At 42.4% G+C, this 27,442-nt stretch overlaps 1 protein-coding gene across 21 annotated transcripts in view; it reads right to left on the bottom strand.

The window, feature by feature from the left end:
- Positions 1-2,771: 2,771 nt before the first annotated feature.
- LOC147621566 (protein GAMETE EXPRESSED 2-like) overlaps positions 2,772-27,442 on the bottom strand; it is a 210,058-nt gene continuing 185,387 nt past the window's right edge. For 3 of the 21 annotated variants that reach the window (XR_015269850.1, XM_086824346.1, XM_086824353.1), the window contains one exon: positions 14,958-15,350. Coding sequence is in view for 18 of the 21 variants with exons in the window: in XM_086824346.1 (XP_086680472.1) it covers positions 15,226-15,350 (125 nt within the window). In the remaining 3 variants the exon portion in view is untranslated. The other 18 variants (XM_086824343.1, XM_086824338.1, XM_086824337.1 and 15 more) reach the window with 16 other exon arrangements.

The following is a 27,442-nucleotide window of genomic DNA, read 5'->3' as shown; positions in this document are numbered from 1 at the left end:
CTTGAACTAATACTACTTGGCCGTGCTCATTTTTAAAAGTGATACTCCCTGGTTATAGTGAACACTAGCATTGTTTGCTATTAATCAATCCATCCCAATGATCCCATCATAAATACCTAATGGTAAGACCCTAAAATGGCCATGAGTTTGTTCACTACCCAATTCAAAGTCAAGGTTTCCTGCAGAGTGGTGAGATACTACTTTCTTCCCACTAGCTAGTTCTACATCCATTTTCCTAGCTAGTTTTTGACCCAAGTTTAATTTTTGTAAACACCTTGAAGAAAGAAATGAATGGGTACTGCCACAATCAATCAAAACCTGAAATGGCTTACCATGATGAGTGGCTAGAGTTTGAATAACACCAAATTGCTGATTAGGACCTTGATGTTCTACCACCGCATGGACGGTGGCACACTCTTCTTCAGCCATTTCCAAATTTGGTTCTTCATTTATAGCATAGGCCGCATGGGCAACTGCTCCGCAATCTTTGCCACGTCCACCACCTCTTGCACCTTGGTTCCATGACCTTGATTTTCTCGACCACTTTGAGGAAAGAATGTTGCTAGGTTGGGGCAGTCGGCCTTAAAGTGTCCCGGTTTGTTGTAATTGAAACACACAAGGGTCTCTCTAGAAGAAGCAACATATGAGTGGGGAACAAAGGAGTTTGTTTACTGACCTTGGTTGTGGTAGGGAGTATTTTGCTGGGGCTTCTTGTAAGACTGATCCTTAGGGTTCGATTCAGGGTGAGATCTCTTCTAAGGCTTAGCTTTGCCAAACTTCAACTCCTTCACAAGAGGTTTAGCTCGTATGAAATGTACTCGGCCTCATTGCTTTGAGGAGAGAACCCAAAGGTTCATTCAAGCCTTGGTAGGAGCGGACTACTAGCTGGGAGGTATTCATGGATGGGGCATACTTTCAGAGAGTGATAAACTTAGAGTAGTATTCTTCAAGGGTTAAACTAAACTACTTAAGGCTAAAGAACTCATTCATCTTGAAAGATTCATGAGATGGGGGGAGATACTGCTCCTCCTTCACAGCTTGTTTGATGTCATCCCATGTTTGGGAGTGTTAGGTGACTCCCTTGTCATGACACCATTGCTTCCACCAGAGTTTAGTATCCCCAGTGAGGTGAAATCGTGCAAGCATGGATTGATTCACAGCTCCAGAACAACTGACAGTTGAGAAGTATTGCTTTGATTCATACTTCAGTATCGTACTTCAGTTGAGAAGTAATCATCCATTGCTTCGATCCATACTTCAGCATCCTACTCAATTTTTGAACCTTCTCCCTTAAAGGAGAGAGGTTGCATCTGTTTAAGTAGGAGCTTCTTCTCTTGGGTATCTGTGTATAGCGCATTGGGAAAAGGAGGATGATCGTCTTGGCCACATTGTAAGATTGAATTTCAGGATCACGAGATTCATACTTTACACTACGCTCATGATTTTTTTAAAAGAAAAACCTTGAAATCACTTTATTTCTCAATTCAAATATTTACAAGGACAAGTTTGATTACAAGGATTTGAGACAAATGTAGTCTTATTCATCATAAAAGAGAATCCTAGGCTTAACTAAGGTATAAGACTCGAGCGATCGAGAAATATGGGGATTGCGTCGTGGTTTCTAAGATAAGGAAGACTGATGGTAGGGGAGGTAGACTCTATTTTGTGTTGTGTTTCATAACAGCTACTCTATCGGCATGTAAGACTTGTATTACTTGGTCATATACCCAACGATTCTATGGTATACGGTTCCCCTCTATGGTTTAATAGATGTCGGGTCTGGAAGTACCCATGAACCAAAATAAGTGGACCATCTTCAGCTTCTCGATCCAACGAACCCGCTTTAAATTGGTGGTGAGGTTCCCAATTTGGTCTGCTTAGATGATAAAGTACCTCGACCCACGGTTCCAAAAGTGATTCTATCCCACCCTCTTTGGATACAAGAGGGATGAGGGAGACGCACTGGAAGACTAGGAATCTAAAGTGAGTATCTTCCTCTTCCTATAATCATTCAATCACCAATTCAAATTGTTCTAGTAAGGTATTTTATTAATTAGCATTATGTTAGGTAAAACATACATTCCAAAACAACCTTAAATAACAAATCCTAAGAACTAAGATTGGCTTTGGTACCAATTGTAAGGTCCCCCCATCCTAAATAGGAGAAACCTTAAGATAGTCTACTAAGTCTAACAAGAGAAAAATTTCCTACTCGTCGTCGACACCTCGACTATGTAAAGATACGAAGATATGACTAATAGGTAACACCTAGTTCTATCCCGCACAGGGGGAGCGTGGTCTCCTAAATGACTCTTGAAATCAAATCACACATAGAGTGATTGACCTTGACTTGGGCAACCTCTATTCTTCATTCCTAGAAACAACACTTTTTTCCTATCTATGCGAGGTAAAACTGTCGGTCTAATACTCTAGAGTAGGGTTGCCCAAGGACCTACTTATCTAATGTAGAGCTTTCAATAATTTTGTTAGAAAGCTACTCGACTAATCGGGTCCCACCCGTCTATAGGATGGTGTCGTCAGGGCACTCCATCCTCCCACTTTCTACCCAACTCACGCATCAATTTTATTTTCTAATCCTACCACGCTATGCGACATATATAAACAAGTTTCTTAATTAACGATCTTGCGGAGAGTGTTCATTTAAACAACCCTTAACAATGATACAACAATGCTAGCAAACAAAGGATTCAATTAAAAAAATAGATACAATGTCCAAATCTATCTATAGTCAAATCCAAGCTCTCTTATTCCTTTGCTTTATTCTGCCAATGATCTAGAATCCTACCTTCCAGTCTCTATAGACTGGGCAATCCCTATACGAGACCATACACATCATCGTTGGTAGCTTGCGACGACGAGGACTCAAGCCGGGCCTGTCACCCTCTTAGGCTCCATTTCTTGATCCTCTTGCTCCTCAGAGGGATGTCTACACGCTAAGGTGGGCTTCTTCACCACACTAGCTGGGGCCCACAGAACTAGGTAGCATTCATAATACGCACCTAAACTGGTGAGTCTCATCTTTCTAGGGCCTCGCTAATGTCGTCACTCCGCTACACAAGCACAGAAACAGGATTAGTATCAAGGCGGGAAGATGTACCTATACTTTAACTTAATCAAGATAACAACACAATTGCTTAACTATAGGATATGAGAAACAACATCTTCTCGAGAAAGCGACAATTTCACAAGAATTTTAGTATTTTCAAAGCAAGGAAAAGTAGCATTGTCTTTCTTACTTAATTAATGCTAACATTAAAAGTCAATAAAAAAACCTTTGATTATTAAGCTAATCTAGCCACCATTAGTTCCTTGTGGGACTCATAAGGGGAGAGTTGGGGCCACATCTGAGGCATTTCCTCTAGGGTCGTTATGCACGCTTCTCGATATGGTATTTTGGCATCTTTGAGAAGGAGCCATTCTATTCACCTTCTCGTAGCGCACGCCATCACGAACTCAACACTTTACTCGGATCGCAAACCGGAGTTTGTTTGCTCAATTTAGGAGCATAAAACTTTCATGTGGGAACCACATGAGAGTTTGTTTACTCAATTTAGGAGCATAAAACTCTCATGTGGGAACCACTTCTTAGAGCCAAAGTGTGCTTACTTAAGTCACCACGCAAAGGGGGAGAAAGGTGTCCTTAAACTGGAATTTGGGAGAAAAGCGTACACTTAGAGGGAGACAAGGGGAGTTCTCTCTTAAGTCTATTCACGCGCGCGTGCGGGGGAGGGGGGGAGCTGGGGATGGAGGGAACCACTTCTTAGAGCCAAAGTGTTCTTACTTAAGTCACCGCAAAGGGGGGGAAAGGTGTCCTTAAACTGGAATTTGGGAGAAAAGCGTGCATTTAGAGGGAGAGAAGGGGAGTTCTCTCTTAAGTCTATTCACGCGCGTGCGCGGGGGAGGGAGGGAGCTGGGGATGGAAGAGCAGTTTAGGACACCCTCCTCTCCTCAACACAAGGGTGGCATGTTGAAAAGGGGACTGTTGGGTATAACCTTTGCACAGAGTGTCAGGTACGGGTGGCATAAGGTGTTGAGTACACGTGTAGGAAAAGGGAGAGCAAAGCGAGGTGCAAAGGATAGTGTACGATGAAAGTACATTGGTTTGTGGCTGCATGAGTCTGGGGAAAGGGATGGTGTCTGTATGTAGGTAATAGGTGAGGTACGCATGTATCTGCCGGGTCAGTGGTCGCATGGGTGTCCATGTGGCTGGCTAGTGGGAATTGTATGCTAGGGCAGTCAACCTTTGGTCCTTATGCGATCGTTGTACGGGCGCCCGAGTGTGTACGACATCTTTTTCGAGCGGGGATCCTCTTTTTTGGGACACCGACCTCGTGGACTGTGAATTTTTTTTCAGTCAAAATGACCGAAATGTTTCCCTAGTCATAGGGGTGCAGTCTGTTCGTCAAATCGGACACCTAGACATGCATTTATTAAGGCGGAAGTTTACCGTACTGTAACTAAAAACAAAAAATCTACATAGAGGCTTAATTCGATGTCTGTTTTTAAGTGCTGTAAAATCTTATATAAGGATAATATTGCATACAGATTTCAAATTTGGACTCAAAATTTTATGATTCCAAGTGGAAGTAGTTCAATTATTAAAATTGATGATTTTTACACCATAAAAAAGACCATAAATAATCTATTAAATGGACATAAATTATTATTGAAGATGGGCATGCTACAACCTAATAAATCTATGGCCTAGAAGTAGAGACCTTCCATGGACCCTATGGCTATTCAAGTTGTACAATTCTTTATTATTTCAATAAATAACAATCAAGGTAAAGTACCTTAAACTACAATGATCTTATAGGTAGTTTTTCACCAAAATAGAGCACCCAATCACATACACATCAAGAGTGTGTCACACACAAGGGAATCCACCAAACAACTTAGCTCCACAAGCCCTACATCAAATGTATTCAGACAACATGGCTAGGGTAAGCACCTTGAGATATGTCCCCCATATGTAAATGAAGAAGTTAATGAAACATCTTGCTTCTTATTTTCTTCCATTGAATTTGTTGCTACATGAAGCAAAAAAAGCATGCTCGACTATATGCTTATTAAGGTTTCTTGTCAAGTATATTTTTACATGCATAATGAAATATTAAGTTTTATCTTGAATACAACATTTAATGCATAAACTACAATAGAGAGATGGTTGTGGAAAAACATGTTAATATATCTTGCAGCCACATCCATGTCACACATGTAATCATAGCACGGTGATTAAAGTTATAAACTATGAAGAACCATCTTGATTTTGGAGTCTATAGTTAACTTGGTTGTTTGATATAAAAGCTAGCTAGCCTAGTCAGCTTGTTGAAGCCACATAACTAAGGTCTTCAAGAAAAAATAATTTGCAATAACAAAATGCACAAATGCTCTTTAGTGTAGAGCTTATATCTACAATCTATGAGCTCGAATAAAGCTCAATGTTCTATACAACTTTGTAGAAACATTTAGAGTCAAATTTCGCACCACATGAGAGTAGATGCCTCTTTCTCTTATGCAAAAAATGATCTTATTTCATAGAATTTTTTCATCTCTTCACCTTAAAACAATTTTTTTTCATCTCTTCACTTTGAATGACAACTTTTTAAAACTCTTTATAGAAGCCCAATGTTTCTTTATTTGAGATCCAAGTAGTGTCTTCATTTCTTCATGTGCATCAAACAACCTAAACAAAAACAAATTCAATTCCATCCTTGAGATCTTAAAACATTTGTACATTGCTAATATGGCACCAAAATGTTTTTTTGCATTTCCATTAAATATCTTATGTGAGATTTTCAAGAATAAGAGTGTTTTTCTAAGGTTTCATTTTTAGTATGTAATGATTAATGCTTGAAAAAGTCAATGAAACTTCTAAGGTAATAAAATGATGACCCCTCATATAGTTTCTATTTGCATGCATTCACCCATATGCTTTCTATTTGCAATCTAATCTACTTAAGGCAATAAAATGATGACCCCTCATATAGTTTCTATTTGCATGCATTCACCCATATGCTTTCTATTTGCAATCTAATCTATTTAAGGCAATAAAATGATGATCTACCATATCGATCTATTTGCATGCATTCACCCATATCCTTTCTATTTAAGGTCCACAATTCTCTATAAAAAGCCTCAAATGGCTCACTGAGTAGAGGGAGGGGGTGGCAGAAACCCATCTTCTAAGGTTGTATTAATTAAATACCATGGTCAGTGGCATTTAATTAATACATATCAAACTAATTTTTTTGAATATAATATACATATCAAATTATTAATTTGTACATTGCTACTATGAAAGTGTAGGCAGCATTTGTTTTATATTTCTCATTAGTTGGACACAACTAAATTGAGTTATTTTCAAAAGTCAAATATCTTGGATTATCCACTTAAAATTGTGGGCAAACTGTGAGGCAGGTAACCTACTGGTGAACAGATAGGTGAACTGTGGTGAAGAGCGAGTTGCACAGACAGGCTATGAGGAACTCCACCTACCTCAATTCAAGGTTTCCACAGAAATGAAATTTCTCTTACACAAATAAAAGATCAATACAAAATCACAGCCATTGCTCAGAAGAGATTAACCCAAAATGCAAAGTGTATGCAACAAATATGGGATATGGTGAGGCCATGAAAGCCTTGAGGATGCCATGGGATGGGAAAAATTGCAAGTTAGGAAATTGCTCCATATTGCTCCAGATCCTTTCATTGAAAGCTATAAGTTGATGTAGTCCTCGACTCATGAGCTTCACTAATGAGAATGTTAAGAGAGTCCCATTTCTAAAGCTTATCTTAAACAAAGTTTGTTAGCCTCTCTTAATCATGAAGTTTTATTGGCATATATGCTATGAGGAGTGCCACATGTGAACATGGGCTAACCAAGGGCACTTTTCTCCTTTTGGGTTTTCCCCTTGGATATCTGGTGTGAAAGCACACCACCAGTTTTATTGTATTTTGATATTATGGAGTTGACTCCCTAGCTCCACACATTCCAATGCAATCCATTGTGTGAGCATTAATCACCATCCACTGTGTACTTGCTTGCTTGCTGTTTGCTGATTCTCTGTGTGTGCGTCTGTGTGGAATTCTAACCCTAGCAGTGGTATCAAAGCCAGCATGTTCCGTCTCCGACAACTCCAATTGTCCAACGAGTTCCGTCTCTTGCAATTCGGACTGTACAGTGGTTCTGTCTCCGGCCACTGTGTAGCCCGCCGTTCTGTCTGGCGCCTTGGCTCGACCTTCCGGCACCTCTAACCCGCCTCCCCTCTCGGTGTTTCTAGCTGCCCCTCTCGACGGCACTAGTGCCCACGGCACCGCAACCACCCACCCAAACGGCGGCACTCCCTCCATAGTAGAGGCAGCTCAGTGGAACTTGGGGCTTACGTGGCAATGGACAAAATTTTGCATTTTTCTGGGCCCCTTCCGTCCGACAGATACACTATGTGGTGAGACCTCCGTCGCCATCCAGCGCCTTTGCACTTGTCACAACGATTGTGGCTGTTGCTCTTTGCCACCTATTCGTCCGGCACCTTTTGATTTTGGGTTCATTTCATGGGACTTTTGTGAATTACTTGCTTCGTCGCAAAAATCAGGTGTAGGCAGTAGTACACGGTGACATTTCGGTGCAGGGTTCAGTTAAAATTTGGGGATTTAGTGCTTAATTGCACAATTGTAATTATGGGGCTTTCCTAAAATTATCTAGTCTCCACCCCCACTAGGCATACATTTAGAGATATGAGAAAGAGAAAAATCCTTCCATGGCCCAGTGTCACCATTTGGTCCATCTTCATTTCTGGAGTCTCTTCTATGGGATTGTCACTCCATAGAACAGCCAGATTTGTACCATGTTCACATGTGGCCAGGCTAGTGCCCCATGTGAAAGGGTCAATTATCTTGTCACATGGATGGGGACCAGTTTTGTGCCACTTGTGTGTGACCAGTATTGTGCCATATGGATGAGAGCCTGTTTGCTGCCACCCGTGTATGACCAGGATTGCGTCTTATCCATGGGACTGTCACTCCATGGTAGGGACTGATATTTGTGCCGACCTTGTCTATGGGATTGTCACTCCATATAAAGGCCTGTGCCTGCCAGGATGTGTGTTTTGCCTATGGGACTGCCACTCCATAGGAAAACCAAGAATTCACATTTCTGTAGTGCCAGTCTTGTGCCCGACAAGAAATCCTTGTACATGTTTCATGATGAAAGGGAGATTGTCCATGTGCACATGCATTTATGTTTGCATGCATAAATTTGTTTTCGCATGACGTGTTCTTGTGTGTTTGCCTGCTATGACGTGCCAGTATATTGGTCGGGGACGCCCCTAGTGTACCATGGGTGTGTTGTCTGCTGATGAGTTGTTGTGACGTGTGAACAGGTGGTAAGTATTGCCCTTGTTGGCCTTTTCAAACGTAAAATCCATGAAGTATTGTAAACCTTAATGTTTATAAGGTTGGATGTTCACACACATTTAAAATATTGACCTGACACTTTCCTTTGTGTTAAATTGAATAATATTTAAAGCTTGTATTGCATGGGAAACATTTCTTTTCCCCACACGTGGAGATTCAATTGGAGTGTAATTAAAAGAAAGTACCCAACTTGTTATTCCCAACTGAACTCGTATGCTTATATGCTGTTGTACCCGCCTGTTTGTACCCATCTACTTCTATACCAATTGCACCTGCGTGCTGTACTTGCATCCATACCTGCTGTAATGTACTTGCAGATCTGTACCCACCTGCTATACTTGCATCTGTACCTGCTGTACTGTACCTCCAAATCTGTACCCGCCTGCTCTACTTGCATCCGTACCTGTTGTATTATACCTGCAAAGGTGTACCCGCCTGTTGTACCTACATCTGTACCTACTGTAATGTACCTGCAGAGCTGTTCCTGTTGTGCCTGCATCTGTACCAACAGTACCTGCAGTACTTACCATACTTGTTGTACCTGTAACTGTACCAACAATACTTACTGTACATGTTGTACCTGTATCTGCACCAGCAATACTTAATGTACCTACTGTACCTGCAGTACTTACTATACCTACAGTACCTGCATCTGTACCAACAGTTCCTGCAGAACTTACTGTACCTGTTGTACCTACATCTGTACCAACAGTACCTGTTGTACTTACTATACCTGCAGTACTGACTGTACTTGTTGGTACCTACAATACTGGCTGTACTTGTTGGTACCTGCTACTTTACTTAGGAGTGCAACAAAAAGGGAATGATCTTCTCTGTTGAGATTTGGATTAAAACCTTTGCCAGGTATTTGTTTCTATATTTTCTTTTTTAAATTCCAGATAAAATTAAAGTTAAATGTAGTTTTTACAAGTTGTGTGTAGACAAATATTACTCCCAGTTGCCATCATCATGGAAAGCCACTGGGATAGTGACTTTTTTCCAAGATTACCTTGACTGCGTCCCCCTCGTTTAGAGGAGCTAGTGAAGGTCATGTGGGTATAAGGAAAACTGGTAGCAACACTAACTTGGAAGCACTAGGTATTACTCCATCTGCGACGGTGCTTCACTTTGCCAGGTGTTAGTACGAGCGTGCCTGTTGGCGCACGGTCCCCGGAAGACCAATGAGGGCAAGTGTGCACCCAATGAAGATAGGAGATTACCTGTGATTTGATCTACTCCGACAACTGATTCTTCATCGACCAAATTTTATTGTTTTTTCAATTGTATTCACTCATGTTGTGGAGAAATCTGGTCTTAAGGCCCGTGAACACTTGTACACAATATGTATTGAGAGGGCCCCAGTGATGGTGCTTAGTGTTCTTTTGTCATTTTCAATTTTAATGTTACTAATAATGTCCGTTGTTTGTATTAGTTAAGTGATCTAAAAGATGTGTATTTTGTCTTCCGATCTGTTGGCCTCCCATAGGGAGTGGTTACATTGGTATCAGAGCCCGATTGTCTCTCTTTCTGAGACACCGTGTTTTGAGATTGGAAGCATACATAGACACTTGACTCAATGGACAGCCAAGGCAATCCTTTGGAGGTGCCAAATTCAAGAGGTCAATCAAGTGTTTCTTATGATTCCGATGCATTGCTTGGAAGGCACAAATCTCTTGAGAGAGGTTATGACAGTGCACTCATGGGACATCCATCCCGTGGAAAAGAGCCTATGCATAAGGATGAGCCCAATGCATTGAGGACTGAATTGGAGCACATGAAGAAGCTTTTGCAGGCAAAGGAGCAAGAGCATGAAATTTTTGCATGTCATTGAAGCAAGGAAAGCTGATGCTATGGTGGATATGACCTTGAGTCCATGGCTCGTGAAGTGGGCAAGAAGCCAAGAGAGTTGGCACTCTCCTACCTCATCCGAAAGGGTGATCTCAAGGAAGGAGAGGATGGAGAGTTAGTATTCAAGAATCCACCTCGTTTGAAGTAGGAAGACCCAGCATCTCAACGGTTGAGGTCTTTTATACACAAGGAAGAGGTATCAGTCACTTCCCGCCATGCATCCACTCCTCATGGGATAGGAGGCAACAAGTATGTGCATGTTGGAGCTAGTGGGCCACATGATGGCCTTGTGGATTCAAAGAAGGTATATCATGGAGAGAGTGGTCGGCATGCAAGCCGAAAGACTTTGCCCATTGAGTTGTCTTAGTGTGAGACATTGCATCACTTGGGGAGGTCACATGCATCTGGGCCACAGATTCATAATGCACATGCTACTGTGCCTCTTGAAACATCTTTGGTTGGCCATGAAACCCATGCAGAGAGGGCTGCCCTGTTGAATAAGGGGAAGAGAAAGAGAGAAGAACATGTATCACATCCCAAAAAGCTCAAGGAGTTCAAGGTAGAGGACAAGTCCGTGAAATTTTATGCCTTTCATGGAGAGTATGATGCCTCTAAGGTGCTAGCTTTTGTGGCACAGTTTGACATTGCTTTTAGTGATGAGGACTTCACTAAGAAGTCCAAAATTTGTCATGCAAGCATGTTCTTGAAGAAGGAGACAGTTGCCCATTGGTGGATCACTGAAAAGACCACCAAAGATCCCATTTGCACTTGGAAAGAGTTCAAGGACAGATTTTATGCCCAATTTTTGCCTTCTAATGCGAAGCAAACTCTCACCCAAAAGTGGGATAGACTTGAGCAAAAAGACAGTGCAGTGTGCAACAATATGTTAATAAGTGACATTGCTTTTAGTGATGAGGACTTCACTAAGAAGTCCAAAATTTGTCATGCAAGCAAGGAGACAGCTGCCCATTGGTGGATCACTGAAAAGACCACCAAAGATCCCATTTGCACTTGGAAAGAGTTCAAGGACAGATTTTATGCCCAATTTTTGCCTCCTAATGCGGAGCAAACTCTCACCCAAAAGTGGGATAGACTTGAGCAAAAAGACAGTGAAAGTGTGCAACAGTATGTTAATAAGTTTTGGAAAGTGTTGCTTGAGGTAACTCCCTTTATGCAACTCTCCGAAGATGAAAGGAAGAGGCAGTTCCGCTCCAGATTGCAACCAGCTTATCGTTCGGATATTAAATTGCACACGAAACACACTCTTCAGCAACTCATAGCATCTGCTCTTGCTACAGAGCAATTGGTGCTTAAAATTAAGCAGGATCAGGGAGGTTCTAAGGGCAAAGAGAGGGCTGTTCCAAACCAGCATCAAGGTGGACAACCACCTAAAAAGAGCTTTCAGGAAGCCCAAAAGAGTGGTCAAGCTAAACAACTCCATCCAAAGACATTGCACCAAAGAACAAGTTTGGCTTGACCCCCGAGCAAAGAGAGCAATATGCCAAAGAGGGGAAATGCTTTTCTTGTGGTAGTAAAGAGCACATGTTTAGGCAATGCCCTACTTGCAAGAAAAAGCATGAAGACAAGCCACCAAAGGCAAATGTGCATGCCATACCCGATGTGCAGGGTACCACTGAGCATGATGGCAAAGAGAGAGTGGTATGCAAAGCTTGGGGACAGATCAAGGATCAGCCCGCCTTATTCATGTTTGATGATTGTGTAACAGATAATTTCATCTCTACACATATGGCAGCCGCCTTGGGCATAAAGATTGGGGACATGGGACCCCAAATTGAAGCAGAGGCAGCTTTTGTTGGCAAAGAGGTGCAGGTCACGCCTCTTATTGGAAAGTTCCACATTCATATATAGGGTTATTTGGATCATGAGCATTTCTTGATTGCCCCACTCAACATAGTTGTATCCAAACTACGTTTGGATGTAATCCAAACGTTTGAAACGTCCACTAACATTTGGAAACGTAGCGAACTTGCACTTTTCATTTTTTATAGGTTGAAAAACGGACGTAAGTCAACATCTTTTTTTTTTCCACTTTTCCTTACGTGTGTGTGGCAGCCTTTGTGCGGCGGCACTTAAGTCTTCTCCTGATGCGGGCGTCTCTATATGGCCCACTCTCCCTAGTTGCTGCTTCCGGATGCCCCCTTGATGTATTGTGGGGCTAGATACTTACCTTGATGTATTGTGGGGCTAGATACTTACCTTCAGTTCTTTCTTTTCTTTTCCAGACAGTGTATGAGATGTCACATGGTTGTAACTTTGGTCTCATAGGTCACTTTGGCCTTTTGAAGACGTTAGTATAACATTTCATTTCTCTCTCTCTCTCCTGCACACACTCAAGTCTCTCTCTCTCCCGAGGAGAATGAGGCTCGATAGAAAGCAGTTGGCAGCAAAAGTCATATGCAATCTGTCTCACCATAGTAGGATCCAAGTTAAATAGTAGTGACTATCTTGCACCTTGGGCCATGAATCTCAGAGAAGTGTTTACTATATTTGCCACCCATCTGGATCCAGAATGATTCCTGAGCATGGTATCGATACTCTGCCTTCTGCTCCATGTTAATATATAAGAATACATTAAGCCTAGCTATATAACATCTCATAAAATTATTAGGTGTATATCGCATTTGAATCAATCCACCATTCTTAGGTATATCTTTAAGCCTTATCCTAGGGCACCTTTAAGGAGACATTTCAAAAGCATTAAGTATGTTCAACACGCTCACAACTAGAAAGTTATGCCTTATGAAGATCATGTAGCTTATTTAAATCTATGTTGATTTAGAAGATTGAATTCCAAAAGATGTATCTTCACATACCCTTCTTTGAAGGCACATTTTTGCAGTTGGAAATGGCGAGGGTTAGAAGTATTCAAAAACTCAAACTTGCGGCTAGAGGGTGCTGAAGGGATCCACATGGGATTATAAACCTATATGAAATATACATAAGTAAAAACTGTTATCTATGTTCTTGAAATGGATGCAATCAAAGTACTTGTATCTATTGACTGTGTTGTAGGCACACTCACATTAAATTGAATTGATAAATTTTAAAAAAGAGAACTCACTCGTGATGTGTCCATATCACTCTCTTCATGTAAGAAACCTTTAACTTTTTCTAGGGATCTTTTGCGTTTACGTGCTATCAAAAGAGAGAGGCATATGATCATTGCCATGAAGGTAAGTGTCATAACCCCTGCTAAGATTACTACCACTTTTGTACGAACAACCACTTTTTTCCAATAATCTGCAAGCCAAAATAGGTACATGAACTAGAGCTGATGTTCTATGTTTGTGTCATCAAAAAAGTACTTCACAAACTAGAAGATAATAAACTCATGAAATGATATTTTATGTTAGTGATGATGGAATACAAAGTAAGACAGTTCTTACTACTACATGGGTGCATCTCAAGGGAAAAGACACTTTAAGAAGCCACTTATGATAATAGTGAGATGCACCACAAAATTACCATAAGCCTTCAAACTCAAGAATTTCTTAGAAGTATATACACTCATGGTGCTTGTGCAGTTGAAGTTTTGAAAACTATAACTAGATTGAGATTGCAGTTCATCCAACATTCCCAGATTCTCGTCATTCAAGTAAGGCATAAAACAGTACAAAAACCGGCACGTAGCGTAGAGGTGAGGACTTGTGACCCAGGGAGGGGAACTCAAGTCCCCACATGCCTTGCTGGGGTTGTCCCAAATACAAAAGGACTCACTCATGGACATAAAACAGTACATTTTGTCTCTTGAAACAAAAATTTTGGATATTACTTCTAGCAAGGAGTTGTTAAACCCAACCAAACCAGTCCTAAAATGTAAAATGTAGGTAGCTACTTATCATTCTTAATACATGCATGGGTTGAATGTTGTCACCAACAGTTCTTTCTAACCTAAGGTGTATCAAAGTATTTGTTACCTCAAGCGTTAGTAGGATCACTTCGTAATTCTAAAAATTTTTGCTCAGAAAGTGTTAAGTGTGCACAGTAACAGCCGTGAGTGAAGGATAACCATGTCTCGTGAGTTAAATAAATTTCTGTCATAATTAATGAAGGTATAAAATAAAGCACTTAATCTCAATGATTTAGGGATCTTAAGCTTGAATTCAGACATTCATGATATAACATAGCTTGCATAATTATCGTGTAATTAATTAACCCTAAATTCTAATTTTCTTTAATTTCCATTCCATTTCTTATAGACATCACAAAATCAACATTTCCAAAGTTTATTAATTTCTGCCTAATCTTATTAGCGTTCATAAACTTTTCCTAGTTCATCATTCCTCCCAATTCCTTACTGAAATCCAATTAATTATTTTCCTAAACTTCTTAATTTCCTTTCAAAAATTAATTTTCACACTTAATTTTCATGATTTCCATCTCAAAAAACTTTCAGAGTTGAAACAGAGTATAATTGACCTTCCCACAAGATTTCATAATTATCTTAATCATTTGCTAATTACTATCATTAAATTAAGCCCAAAAAATAATGTTGGTGAGAATCTCCTATCTTTGGAAGGTGCCAGATGCACGTAGGTGTAGCGGCATGCATCTACATTCATGGGGTGCGGTGTCTTAAATGCCTTGGAGTGGTGCGCTCCGAAATCTGTCCACTTGGAGTATCTTGGACTGCTCTGCAACACTGTAACACCGCAACACTATAACATTGTGGGAACCCTTGGTGCATACATATACAAAGTGAGTGTAGAGGATATGGGGGTGTGAGTGTGGAGAGGGATCCATAAAGAATGTCCAACAAAGGTGAGGAGGGCCCCTAGATTTGCAAGGCCGAGGAGAAGTTGGGACGAGGTAGTAGCTATAAATGCTCTAAGGCGGGCGAGGATCTCATCAATCTGGGGCTGGTGAGTCTAGAATGCTCGACGGGACTCATTCTCTTGTTGGCCTACAAGCGCAGCACAATCAGCAAGAAGCCCTTGGTGCAATTGTTTGGAAGGCGCAACCGGGAGACAGACACCACATAAGGGCTCTAAAGCCACTAGCTGAAAGCCTCTCTCTCTTTAACAAGGTGCAGTAGTAGCCTCTCTCTATTCGTGATTGCGCAACAACCCAGGCAGACATGCAATACAACAACACAGCTCGTCAGCAAGGCAGGCGCTTATATGCATAGAGACGCAGCTCCATCTCTCTCTCTCTCTCTCTCTCTCTCTCTCTCTCTCTCTCATTTTCACGTGAAGGGGCAAGGAAAGGAGGTGGAGCAGCCAATTTTTCTTCTCTCTCTCTAGCATCGCCGTAGAGTGTAGGAGATTGCCGCTGATGCCGCAGAGCCTCGACCGCCGACGCCACGACATTGATGAGAAAGCGTCTCTAGCAACCGACACACTCTATGGAATCCGGGTAGCTAGTTCCAATTCTCGCTTTGTTATATCTTTATTTATCGCATTTTGTTATTTATCTGTAAAATAAATAAAAAGAACAAGATTTGAAATCTGATTCCAGCATGTCTACTAGGGGTAGTTCGCCGCCGGCAAGTGGTTCAAGGGGTTTTTCTCGTATATTATCCTCCGTGTCTGGCCCGCTGTCTCAAGCCGAGCTTGACCATATACGTCAAGTAGTGACCGCCCGCCGCCAGACTGAGATGGTACGATCTCCCTCGGGCTCGCACGAGGTCGGGGACGTTCCCATTTGTCAGAATACGCAGCGGAGATGATGACCAAATTTGGGAACACGAGCAAGTGCAGAAAATAGACAGCAATGGAGAGAGAGGCGTGTAACTCTACTCTATATACACAAAGAAGATCCCGAATATGATACAACAATGGCAAGGGGCTGTGGGGCCATTTTATATGGCCCCAATGATGCAGTCAGCCTGTAGAGGGGCAACCGACAGGCCCTGAACCTCCACGACCAGCCAAGACAGCCAATCGGCCAGCTGTCAACAGTCGGCCAGTGCATGTGTGAGGTCGTGGACCTGAAGCATCAGTCGGCTAGCTCATGGGCCCTCCTGCCAACACTGGGCATCCATCCAAGCCAAGAAAAATAGGAAAAAATATAGGAAAAATACGAGGAGTGAGAAAAAATGAGAACAACACCTACAAGGGCGGGCACACCCACAACAAAGGCCTTGGTGTCTACATAAAGACAGGAGATGACTTCTAACACCCCCTCTCAGCTCCTCGTTGTGAAACCAACCACAGGGAGCTGGGGTGCCGCGTGAGCAAATCCTGAGATAGCGACTTCGCGAAGAGGTCCACCGTACTATCCTCCGTCGAACAGAACTCTAGCAAGATGTCATCAGCAACGATCAGTTCACGAACAAAGTGCCTCTGGATGACCGTGGGTTCCTCTAGTGGAAGCCCAATCTTGCCATGCAACCTCTGCAACCTCACCACAACACAAGCAGCATCACAAGTAGCCCGGTACTTTGCCTGTGTCGATGACACGGCAAAAGATGACTGCCTCTTACTGCTCCATAAAACTGCTCCTGGGCCTGAAGTAGATCTCCTCCCCAATCTGAGTCACTCCAACCGTGGAGTCGGACTCCATCCATCAATCCCCCTCCTCTGTAAAAGAGTCCATGATCCTTTGCATGCTGCAGAAACCACAAGATACGCAGTCCTGCCTCCCAAAGAGTCATCTGCAAAACCATGAGCTCAACTGCCTCATCAGGAAGCTCCCGTCCAATCTGGTATCCACCAACCAAATCAATGAACCATTCTGCTTCCAAGTCAAAGAGGCATCACACTGCTCACAAGGATTAACACCTGTTACGGTGGGAAGCCAAGTCCTGTAAACTTGTTGAAGACCACGCAAGGCCTTCTGAAACCTGTAAAACACCCCCTCTGAATCCGAAACCACAAAGCCTAGAGAGTGCACAACGTCCACCTCCTTCTGCAAGTAATCGATTGCCACCTGCCTGGCTTTCCGAGAGGTCCTCGTGGAAAGAACATCCTCATCTACAGGAGTTTCTTTGTCCCGAATACTACGAGACATCAGAGCATAAGTTACCTGTTCAGTTTCCTCTGACTGACAAACATAAGAACCACGAACACCCCCAACGGGCACTGCAACATCCCTCCACCGGGCTCATAGGTAAACCTCTGCACAGGGTTCTTCACTCTCCCAAATCTTCGCAGCTTTGCATTCATGGCTTCCATAGCCTTCTTTACACCAGGTGTTCTTATAGCTGGGATTCCAAACTCCTCATCAAGACTCATCTCTGAGCCACTAGACTCTCCATCAACATGAGAATGCCCTGCAAAAATGTCAGGCATACTAAGGGGCTCAACTACTTTCTCTTTTCCTTTACGTGATGTACTAATCACATTTGCAAGACTGGCATTATGACGCAGCCTGCCACTCCATGGTCTATCAACTGAACCACTAGATGAGGACTCTCCTGGTCCACTCAAAGTGCTTGCTGACTTGCATTTTGTGCAACCATATTTCCACTCACATCAGCCCCAACAGCTTCTTTTTCAATGGGCTCCCATCTCCCGGTGAGCTGCCTCCCAAAACACCGGCCGGAGGAGATGACTATGACAAGGTGCCACCACACCCTATATATGGCGCTTCAACTTCCCATGCTTCCACTTATGGGATAATCCAAGTCACCTTCTAGCCATAGATCACAAGCTCGAAATCGCCAACCTTCCAACACCCTCCCTCGATTCGAGCTCCACAAGCCACTGAGGCGCGAGGGGGTCACCCAAGACCACCGCCCGAGCTCTGATACCATGTCAGAATACGCAGCGGAGATGATGACCAAATTTGGGAACACAAGAGTAAGTGTAGAAAATAGACAACAATGGAGAGAGAGGCGTGTAGCTCTACTCTATATACACAAAAATGATGCAGTCAGCTTGTAGAGGGACAGCCGACAGGCCCTGAACCTCCACGACTAGCCAAGACAGCCAGTCGGCCAGCTGTCAACAGTCGGCGAGTGCATGTGTGAGGTCGTGGGCCTGAAGCATCAGTCGGCCAGCTCATGGACCCTCCTGCCAACACTGGGCATCCACCCAAGCCAAGAAAAATAAGAAAAAATATGGGAAAAATACGGGGAGTGAGGAAAAATGAGAACAATGCCTACAAGGACGGGCACACCCACAACAAAGGCCTTGGTGTTCACATAAAGACAGGAGATGACTTCTAACACCATTGACGCAGTTCCTAATATTCCCCTGTCCATAGATGACCCTATAGGTCCGTCCGCAATGATGGACAATATGGAGTTAGTGGACGAGTAGTCTCTGCAGGCTGACGACGCTAGCTATGACTGCTCCACAGATTACCTTCTCGATGGGGAGGAGTACGGAGATGATTCTCTACGCACTCGTATGGATGTAGAGGATGTTGTTAGCTAATGGTCACGATAAAATTGTTTGGGACATAGTGGTCTTGGAGGTACCTCTAGCTATGCAGAAGTATAAGGCCAATTTGGATTTCCAAGTCATGCACTTGGATAGAGAGGATATTTATCAAGGCAAGGAGTGGTTGTATAACCTCGGTCCTACCCTGAGTTATAACTACCAAGACAATAGCCTAGAGTTTGTGCATGAGGAAAGAGTGGTGAGGCTATAGGGTGAGCAGGAGGTTCAGGCTGCACCCATGATTTCGTCCCTAGAGTTGTGCCATGCCATCGACATCGACGATATACAGTAGCTAAAATTTGTACTCTCTTGCATTAATTTATTTCCGTAGATAAAATAAATGTGATTGATAAAGTTTCCGTGGTTGAAACTAATTTAAATTGTGATAACTTAAATGGCCTTGGTCGAGACCACTTTCCAAAACCTGTTTTGTCTTCTTGTAAACAAAATGGAAATACTAAGGCTAAAATCGAGATAATAAAACAGAAGTACACAATTTATTTGAGTGATTTATTGCGAGAGTTTAGAGATGTGTTTTTCGATGATCTCCCAGATGGTGTTCCATCGTCTAGATAGAGCTTGACCATGACATTGATGTGCTACTAGGGTCAAAACCTATAAGTAAACCTGCTTACAGGCTAAGCTCCTCCGAGGTTGTAAAGGAAATGAAACTACAGTTAGTCGAGTATATGAAGAAAGGGTTTATATGTCTGAGTTCTTCACAATGGCCATCACCTATTCTTTCGGTAAAAAAAGAAAGATGGGTCTATGCGGATGTGCATTTAATCAAATTACGATTAAGAATAAATACCCAATGCTATGCATTGAGACGAGTTGTTTGACCAGCTTAATGATGCAAAATACTTTTCTAAGATTGATCTTAGATCGGGGTATCACGAAGTTAAGATAAGGGAACATGATATTTCCAAGACCGCATTTAGAACTCGTTTTGGACATTATAAGTTCCTAGTCATGCTGTTCAGCTTGACGAATGCTCGCTGATGGACGAGGTTTTACGTCTATATTTGGAAAAATTCGTAGTAGTTTTTTTTTTAAAATTTTATAGAAAGAGACTTCTATTAAGTGTATGAGAAAAACATACAACAATCACAGCTATAAGCCGGAAGAGAATATAATCACAGCTATAAGCCGGAAGAGAATAGAATCACCCCAATATGTAAGGTGATTTCAACCACCGAGGAGCATCATGATGCCATGTAAGACCTGTGGTACTAGAGGAAAAGAAGATGCCATGGTCCCATTTCCGCATAAATATCACATGCTTCGCCTGCGCAGAACGAGAGGGCCCCTGAATGCGAGCCCAAGTAGGATGATATCACCCCATATAGTACTAATGCACTGAGACCCAAAAATCTGGACACCCTCAATAGTCTCCGTGCATCTAGCTCTCCAGATCTGCCATGCTGTAATACTGGCAATAATCTCCCAACTGGTGTCAATCCTCTGTCTACTAGGGGGTGTATAATCAGAGTGAGGAACATCTTGCAATAAACCATGCTGGGCAACAATACCTCTACGAATGAAAAAAACAAAATCTGTACCACTGCTCTCATAAAAAAGTTGCGGACCGGACTGGGAGAGCCAAGCAACTGTCCCCCAAGTCACATGCATGGCTCGGCCACTCAATTTGCCCATAAGTTGGGCTACAGGACCCCAAATCTGCTGTGCAATGCTGCATCCCCATAGACAATTTTGTACGTATTCAGAATCTGCCGCACATCTAGGACAAGAAGGTGCTACACCGAAAACTGATCTCCACTCATTGGTGGGGAGACCACCATGTAAGAATAACCAAAAGAAATGAGAGATCTGGCTCCTTCTATACGAGTGCCAAAGTCTATGCCAATATCTGCGCTGTATCACTAGAGAAATATCATAGCTCTCCCAATGAGGCCTGAGAGTAGGGATCCTATGCATCTGTCGAGTGAGGAGAAGCCTGGCATTCCGAACTGTGAAACTGAAAAAAGGAAGGCTTTTCAAAGGATCGAAGGCATCAATCTAGGAGCGAATCAAACATGTCATGTGAGCATACATTTTGCTGTTTTTTGCATGAAAGCATGGGTTGAACTGAGTTTTTGACAGAAACAACATCTCTACTTACCAAAATCCGCTTTGAGGCCGGATGGTAGAGTCTATCCCTTGCTTTCTGAACTGTATCCCACAAATATGCATGTAACTGCCTTATCATCAAGCTTACTGCATTGCCATGAGTCACTATCTGAGGAGAAGGGTCAATGAACCAGTGCTTCCTCGAGCGACCAACAATCCTCACTGGACTAAGCCTAGTATTTGGCATGATCTCCTCCATACTACATCTCCTTAATCCCCCACCAGGCATGATAGAAAAAATGAGGAAATTTGTATCCTCCTAGCCTGGGAGAGCAATGACCTGCAAAGGTATGCCTATCCTTGAAAAAACTCCCAGCCAACTCGGATGATGGTCTCCGTGAAAGGTCCCAGAACGCCACTCATGCGGAATAGCTGCATCAATAATCTGATCAATACGAATGCGAGAGCCCCTAAGATGCTGAGTGGATGCAACTCTTCGATCCTCCAGAAGACTCTTAAAGGTCTTCCAAGCAAGAACTGTGTATGCGCATCTCTTCCATCCTGACCATTGCATATAACGAGATGCACCAAGTGGCCGACCAGCCTCATCCCTAAGAACTCGTTCCACATAATAGGTTGTTGATCAGGCTCATCCAAAGACCTAGGAAGCCTTTGTCGTAAAAATTATCTCATGCTTCTCCATGCTCTGACAATGGCTGCAATAAGAGGGGAAGATGGTGCCCTAATATCAGCCTCTGTGAACAAAAAACATGTGTTGGGCATCCAGTCTCTCCCGACCTTGGGTGTACATCTGGAAATCTGAGACAAGAAAAAATCCTTCCAAGACTCAGTGCCTGGTAGGAACCTCTGACCATGAGTTTGCAAAGCAACGCCCTGCACTGAACATCCGGATCGATAATATTCAAGCCCCCCTCTCTTTTGGGCTGAATAACTGTGTGCCAACCTACCTTGGCACGAGTGTCTGAGGTGCCATCCAAGCCCGACCAGAGAAAATTGCAGATCAATCTCCACAATTGGCCAATGCACGCACGAGAGAAGCACCAACAAGAGGCAATAAACCAAACTGAGGCAAGCAAAACCTGATTAGCCACCAAAGCTCTGGAGGCTAAATCTAATCTCTTGGAGCTCCAATGGAGGAGCTTCTTCTGGATACTCAGTGCCTGGTAGGAAACCTTTGACCATAAGTTTGCAAAGCAACGCCCTGCACTGAACATCCGGATCGATAATATTCAAGCCCCCCTCTCTTTTGGGCTGAATAACTGTGTGCCAACCTACCTTGGTACGAGTGTCTGAGGTGCCATCCAAGCCCGACCAGAGAAAATTGCGGATCAATCTCCGCAATTGGCCAATGCACGCACGAGAGAAGCACCAACAAGAGGCAATAAACCAAACTGAGGCAAGCAAAACCTGATTAGCCACCAAAGCTCTGGAGGCTAAATCTAATCTCTTGGAGCTCCAATGGAGGAGCTTCTTCCGGATACTCATAAGTACCGGAGCAAACTGCTGTGCAGGAGAAATATCAATCGTAACTTGGCATCCCAAATATCTAGCAATGCATCCTCTGCTGATCCAAGTAAAACCAAGCTTTGCACCCCAATCAACTCTCGGTGAATCACTAACCCAAAAACCAACAGATTTGTGCCAATTAATGAGTGCCCCTGCTGCCAGAGTCAACCAACTCCTCATGACTACGAACAGGCAACCTCAATCCTAAAATACCAGCAGTGGAGTGGAGAAAGATGCTCATGGCCTCTGCAACTATCATATATAATAAAGGGGCTAATGGGCAGCCTTGTCGTATTGAGCGAGAAATCTGAAACTGCTCTCCTCTATCATTGCAAGCAAGAACTCTACTATGGGCATCACGATACATGCATGAAACTCCCTTGATTTATCTCTGAGAGAAGCCCATATGACTAAGAGTACCCTCAAGGAAGTCCCAATCCACTCTATCATAGGCCTTCTCAAAATCCAAGAGCAGAATGGCTAAGGACTGATTGCTTGCTTTAGCCCATTCGACGGTCTCCCAAAACAAGAAAATGTTATCAAAGATGCTCCTGCCGTGTAAGAATCCATTCTGGGTGTATCATGAATAACATCCTGCAAAATTGGCTGCAACCTGATGCTCACTGCCTTAGCAAGAATCTTATAGGTAGTCCCAAGTAAGGTGATAGGTCTCCACTGGCCAATCAATGTCTTATCCCCGCTCTTAGGATTAAGATAAATAAGTCCCTTAGTGAGAGAAGAAGGCATAGAATCTGTGTCCCACATCTCCTGCAAAGCCGATGTTATCTCAGCCCCAATCTCATCCCAAAAAGTAGTGATCAAATGTGGCAATGCATTCCAAACCTTCCTCCGTGCCTTGTGTCTTAAATCAGAATGCGGCTCAGCACTAAGAAGCTGGCAATAGAAATCGGTGGCAATCTGTCTAACCATAAGAGGATCTGAGTGAAGAGTGCCATGTGAATCTTGCAACTGCCTGACACTATCTTTGACGACATACTTATATATATTAAGTTGAAAGAAGAACACTTACAACATTTGCGCTCAGTGTTCAAACTCCTTAAGGAAAATAAACTATTTAGAAAGGAATCCAAGTGCGAATTTTTTACTAAGGAGATCCACTATTTAGGCCATATTGTCTCTGCGGATGGTACGTGGATGGATCTTGACAAGGTGGATGCCATTGTTAGATGTCTTGAACCTAGAAATATCGAGGAACTGCAGATGTTTCTAGGTATGTCGGGGTTCTATCGATAGTATGTAAAGGACTATGTGAAGATCGCAATCCCCTTAAAGACAAAGGATAAAACTATTCGTTGGGGGGATCCTAAAAGAAGAAGTTTTGAGAAACTCAAGGTGGCCATAGCGACGGCACTAGTATTGAGCATTGTGGATCCCAATGAGCCGTTTGTTTTGGAGATAGATGCTAGTGGGGAGGCCATTGAGGCGGTTTTATTGCAAAGGAGATACCCTGTTGCATTTAAAAGTAAAAAACTTGACCGTACCTAGCGTTATACTCGGCTTACGAGTGAGAGTTACTTGCAATTGTTCATGCTCTTAGAAAGTGGCGACATTACTTGTATGGCGCTACTTTTGAGATCCGGATGGACCATGAAAGTTTAAATGGCTTTCTAGTCAAGGTGAGTTGAAAGGTAGAAAAGCTAGGTGAGTGGAACTCTTACAAGAGTGTGACCTCAAACTCCGTTACTACAGAGGTAAATTTAACATAGTAGCGGATGCATTGAGTTGCATGCCAATGGTGAATGAGTTAAGTTTCACCACCTTCAAGAATGATTTCTTGGAATCTGTACATGGCTTATGTGAGCATGATTGATCATTTTTTGTGGTATGGCGCGCTGTATGCAGCCGCACTTACAGACAGCAGCAACCACCTCCCTCGTCAGAAAGGAGTACTAGTCCAAAGAGATTGGTCGAGGTTTTTGCAAGAAGAGGAGCGAGTGCTAGTCTGGATCGACTAGACGAGTCTCTTGGGTTATGTACCGAGATGGAGAGGTTGAGGGTAGACCCTTCACAACCATTTTACACTAGTTCACTTGGGGGTGATAAAGTTCATCAGGGGAAAAAGTATAGAACTATTCCTAGACAATGAGTATCTAGTATCTGCTCTACAAGGGTAGAGTTTACGTACCAACTATTGGTGATTTTTGAGCCCAAATCCTTACAGAAAGTCACGATACTCCGAGTGCTAGTAATCTCGGGATACAGAAGACCTATGCACTAGTCAAAAGACAAATTTATTGGCCTAGTTTGTTTAAGGACATCCACGACTTCGTGCTGAAATGCAAGAAATGTCACGTCAATAAACATGAGCATCTCAAGGTTGGAGATTTGCTCCATCCATTCAATATTCCCGAAGGAAAATGGGAAAGTATTTCCATGGATTTCATCATTGGTTTACCTAGAAAAATTGAGGGAATGATTCAGTTTGGATAGTGGTTGACCAATTTAACAAGATGGTCAAGTATATACCTACTAAAAATATGGTGAAAACTCCTAAGTTAGCCAATTTGTCGAGCATCTCTACAAGCTATATGGCCTGCTCGTAGATATAGTTTCTGATAGAGATAGGAAGTTCGATAGTCATTTTTGGAGGGAAGTCTTCAAAAAGTTGGACACTACTTTGAGTATAAGTACGGCTGTTCATCCGCAGTCTCATGGTCAGACAGAAAGAGTCAACCAAGTGTTGGAAGACATACTTCGAGCGTATTTTAGTAAAAAGTAATTCAATTGGGAGTAGTACTTGCCACATTTGGAGTTTGCTTATAATAGTTCAAAACATTCAGCGACGATTGGATTTAGTCCATTCATGTTGATGTATACTTTCTTGCCAAGATCTCCTATAGCCGTAGAGCAAGAAAAGGAGAAGTTGTAGTCTATCAAGGAATTCCTTGAAGACATGCAAGATATATTGCAGGCAGCAAAAGATAGCATACGTAGTGCATAAGATTGTGCAAAGACGTATGCAAACAAGAGTCACAGAAGAAGGTGACTTCGTATATTTAAAAGTCCTTGTCAAAAACTTTCACCTAGATACTGCAGTCCCTTTAAAATCCTTAAGATCGCGAGAAACCATTGATCATAAGGAGAATGTAGTAATGATGAGATTGCAATGCTAATAAAGCTAATCACTTAGATTGAGAAGCATAAACAATCCCACAAATAAGCATACACAATGCTAATAACATAGAGTTAATAGATGCACCAAGCATGCAAGTGATTAGGCAATAAATATCATAAATGGAAATGATAAATGATAAATATCATGATTACCTCAATGCAATTGAGAGAAGCCTTTTTCCCACAAACGAACCACCAAGTATATTGCCAACAAATGGTATGTAGCACAAAGCTATAACATAGTCTCCTCTCTTGTATACAAAGAGTGTATCAACCACACATATATAGATTTCCATGAAGGTAAGTGCGAGGAATCCCTAAGGTACCTCCATCTCCCCTTGATGGTCTCACCTGACTCACCTAAAAGTGACTCCTCAATCAAGGGAAGTACCTACCATGCCTACTTTGGTTAACCATGGTAATTGGAGAGCTTATAACCTTAGAACTTCAATCCCTAAGGTGCATATAGCATTATCCATTAAGGACTAATAGAAAATGATGCTGGATCACTAAAATGTCAACACTTTAGACGTCTTATTATGCAGAAAACAAAGACAATTTTGAGAATAGGCTTATTGTCGCTAGTGATAGCTGCACCTTTTGTGGGGCTTTAATACTCGAGCTCAAGGGCAGCGCTATCAAACTGAAGACACAGAGTTGATCATTGTGTGACGGGGTCCAGAGGAGGTTCACTGCTGCAGAAAAACCAGAGCCTAATGGAGGCCTTAATCAAGGGTTAATGTGTGGTTCATTGTTCTAATTGGTGTAACATGCCTATGGCACAGCTCAAGGCGCAACAGCATCTTCAGTCAATGCTCAATTTGGGACTAAATTGAGGGAGAATTCGATCCTCCACCGCCAGCTTATTTTCTTCCTTCATTATAGGAGGGAAAGAGCATTTAAAATTTCTTTGTGATTTTTTCAAAGTTCATATTTTCACTCTAAGGTTTTAAAGGGCCTTCAGTAATTACCTTGTGCATTATTGTGGGGAGTGTGAAGTGGATATATATGAAAGAAACTTGTGAATTTATGATGTACAAAGATCTAGATTTATAAATAGCACACCTCATTGAAGCTCTTGTAATGCCCTACAATCTATAAAGGGATTGCCCCAGTGTGTATACTCCATGTGCTAGATACAATGCCTAGATTTTTACATGCTAAAACCAAAGCTCAAATTGCATTAGCCAAAGGTTCAAAGACAAGTTTCAAGACCAAAGCACAGCCAAATTACCTGGGGTGGTCAGAGTTCATGTGCACACAACTTCATTTATTTGGTGAAGGAGTACTTGAGTAGTGTGTCTGTGTGAAAGACAAGCTCCTTTGTAAAGTCCTAAAGCTATAAATGACTTTCCTATTTGTGTAATTTCCGAACATTGTGTGTGTATAAGGTTGAGTACCATGGCAAATATGGTGGAAAAAATGTTTGATAAAACACACAAATTTGATGGATCCAAGTATCATATTTGGTGCATCAAAATGCAGATGTGTCTTATAGAGAAAGACCTGTGGGGAGTGGGCAATAGCATTGAGAAGAGGCCAATTAGAGATCCAGATCTTATTACCAAATGGACAAATCTAGACTCCAAAGCTTTATCCCTCATCATTTGTGGACTAGGTGATAGCCAAATTCATCAAGTGCTGCCAAGTTCTTCTTATAGAAGAAACTTTATAGATGAAAAAGGATGATAAAACTAGTGTTGCTTCTCATGTCAATGATATTAGATGTATGATTGATCAACTAAGTGGTGAACAGGAGGCCATCTATGTGTTGCTCTCTAGTATATCTCCTTGTTATGAGCAGTGCGTTTCAGTGATAAAACAAATCAAACAAATCATACTCTTATCTCAGTGACTTTTGCCCTCATTCTAGAGGAAACTTGCATGGAGGGTTCCAAGGCTTCATCTTCTTGAACACAAGTTCCAATGGAGCATGCCTATTCAGCCACAGTTAAGGACAAAGAGAGGAAGACCAAGGCTCCTCGGTCTTGCTACTGTTGCAAAAACAAGGGACATCATCAAGGATTGCTTCAAAAGGAAGAAAGATGAAGAGGAGAAAGAGAAGGGAAAGGCAACGC

This window comes from Cibotium barometz, chromosome 30 (assembly GCF_041138505.1).
Source record: "Cibotium barometz isolate CiBa-2024 chromosome 30, ASM4113850v1, whole genome shotgun sequence".
Taxonomy (NCBI): domain Eukaryota; kingdom Viridiplantae; phylum Streptophyta; class Polypodiopsida; order Cyatheales; family Cibotiaceae; genus Cibotium; species Cibotium barometz.
Note: the sequence above shows the minus strand (reverse complement) of the source record. Positions and strands in the feature narration are given on the sequence as shown.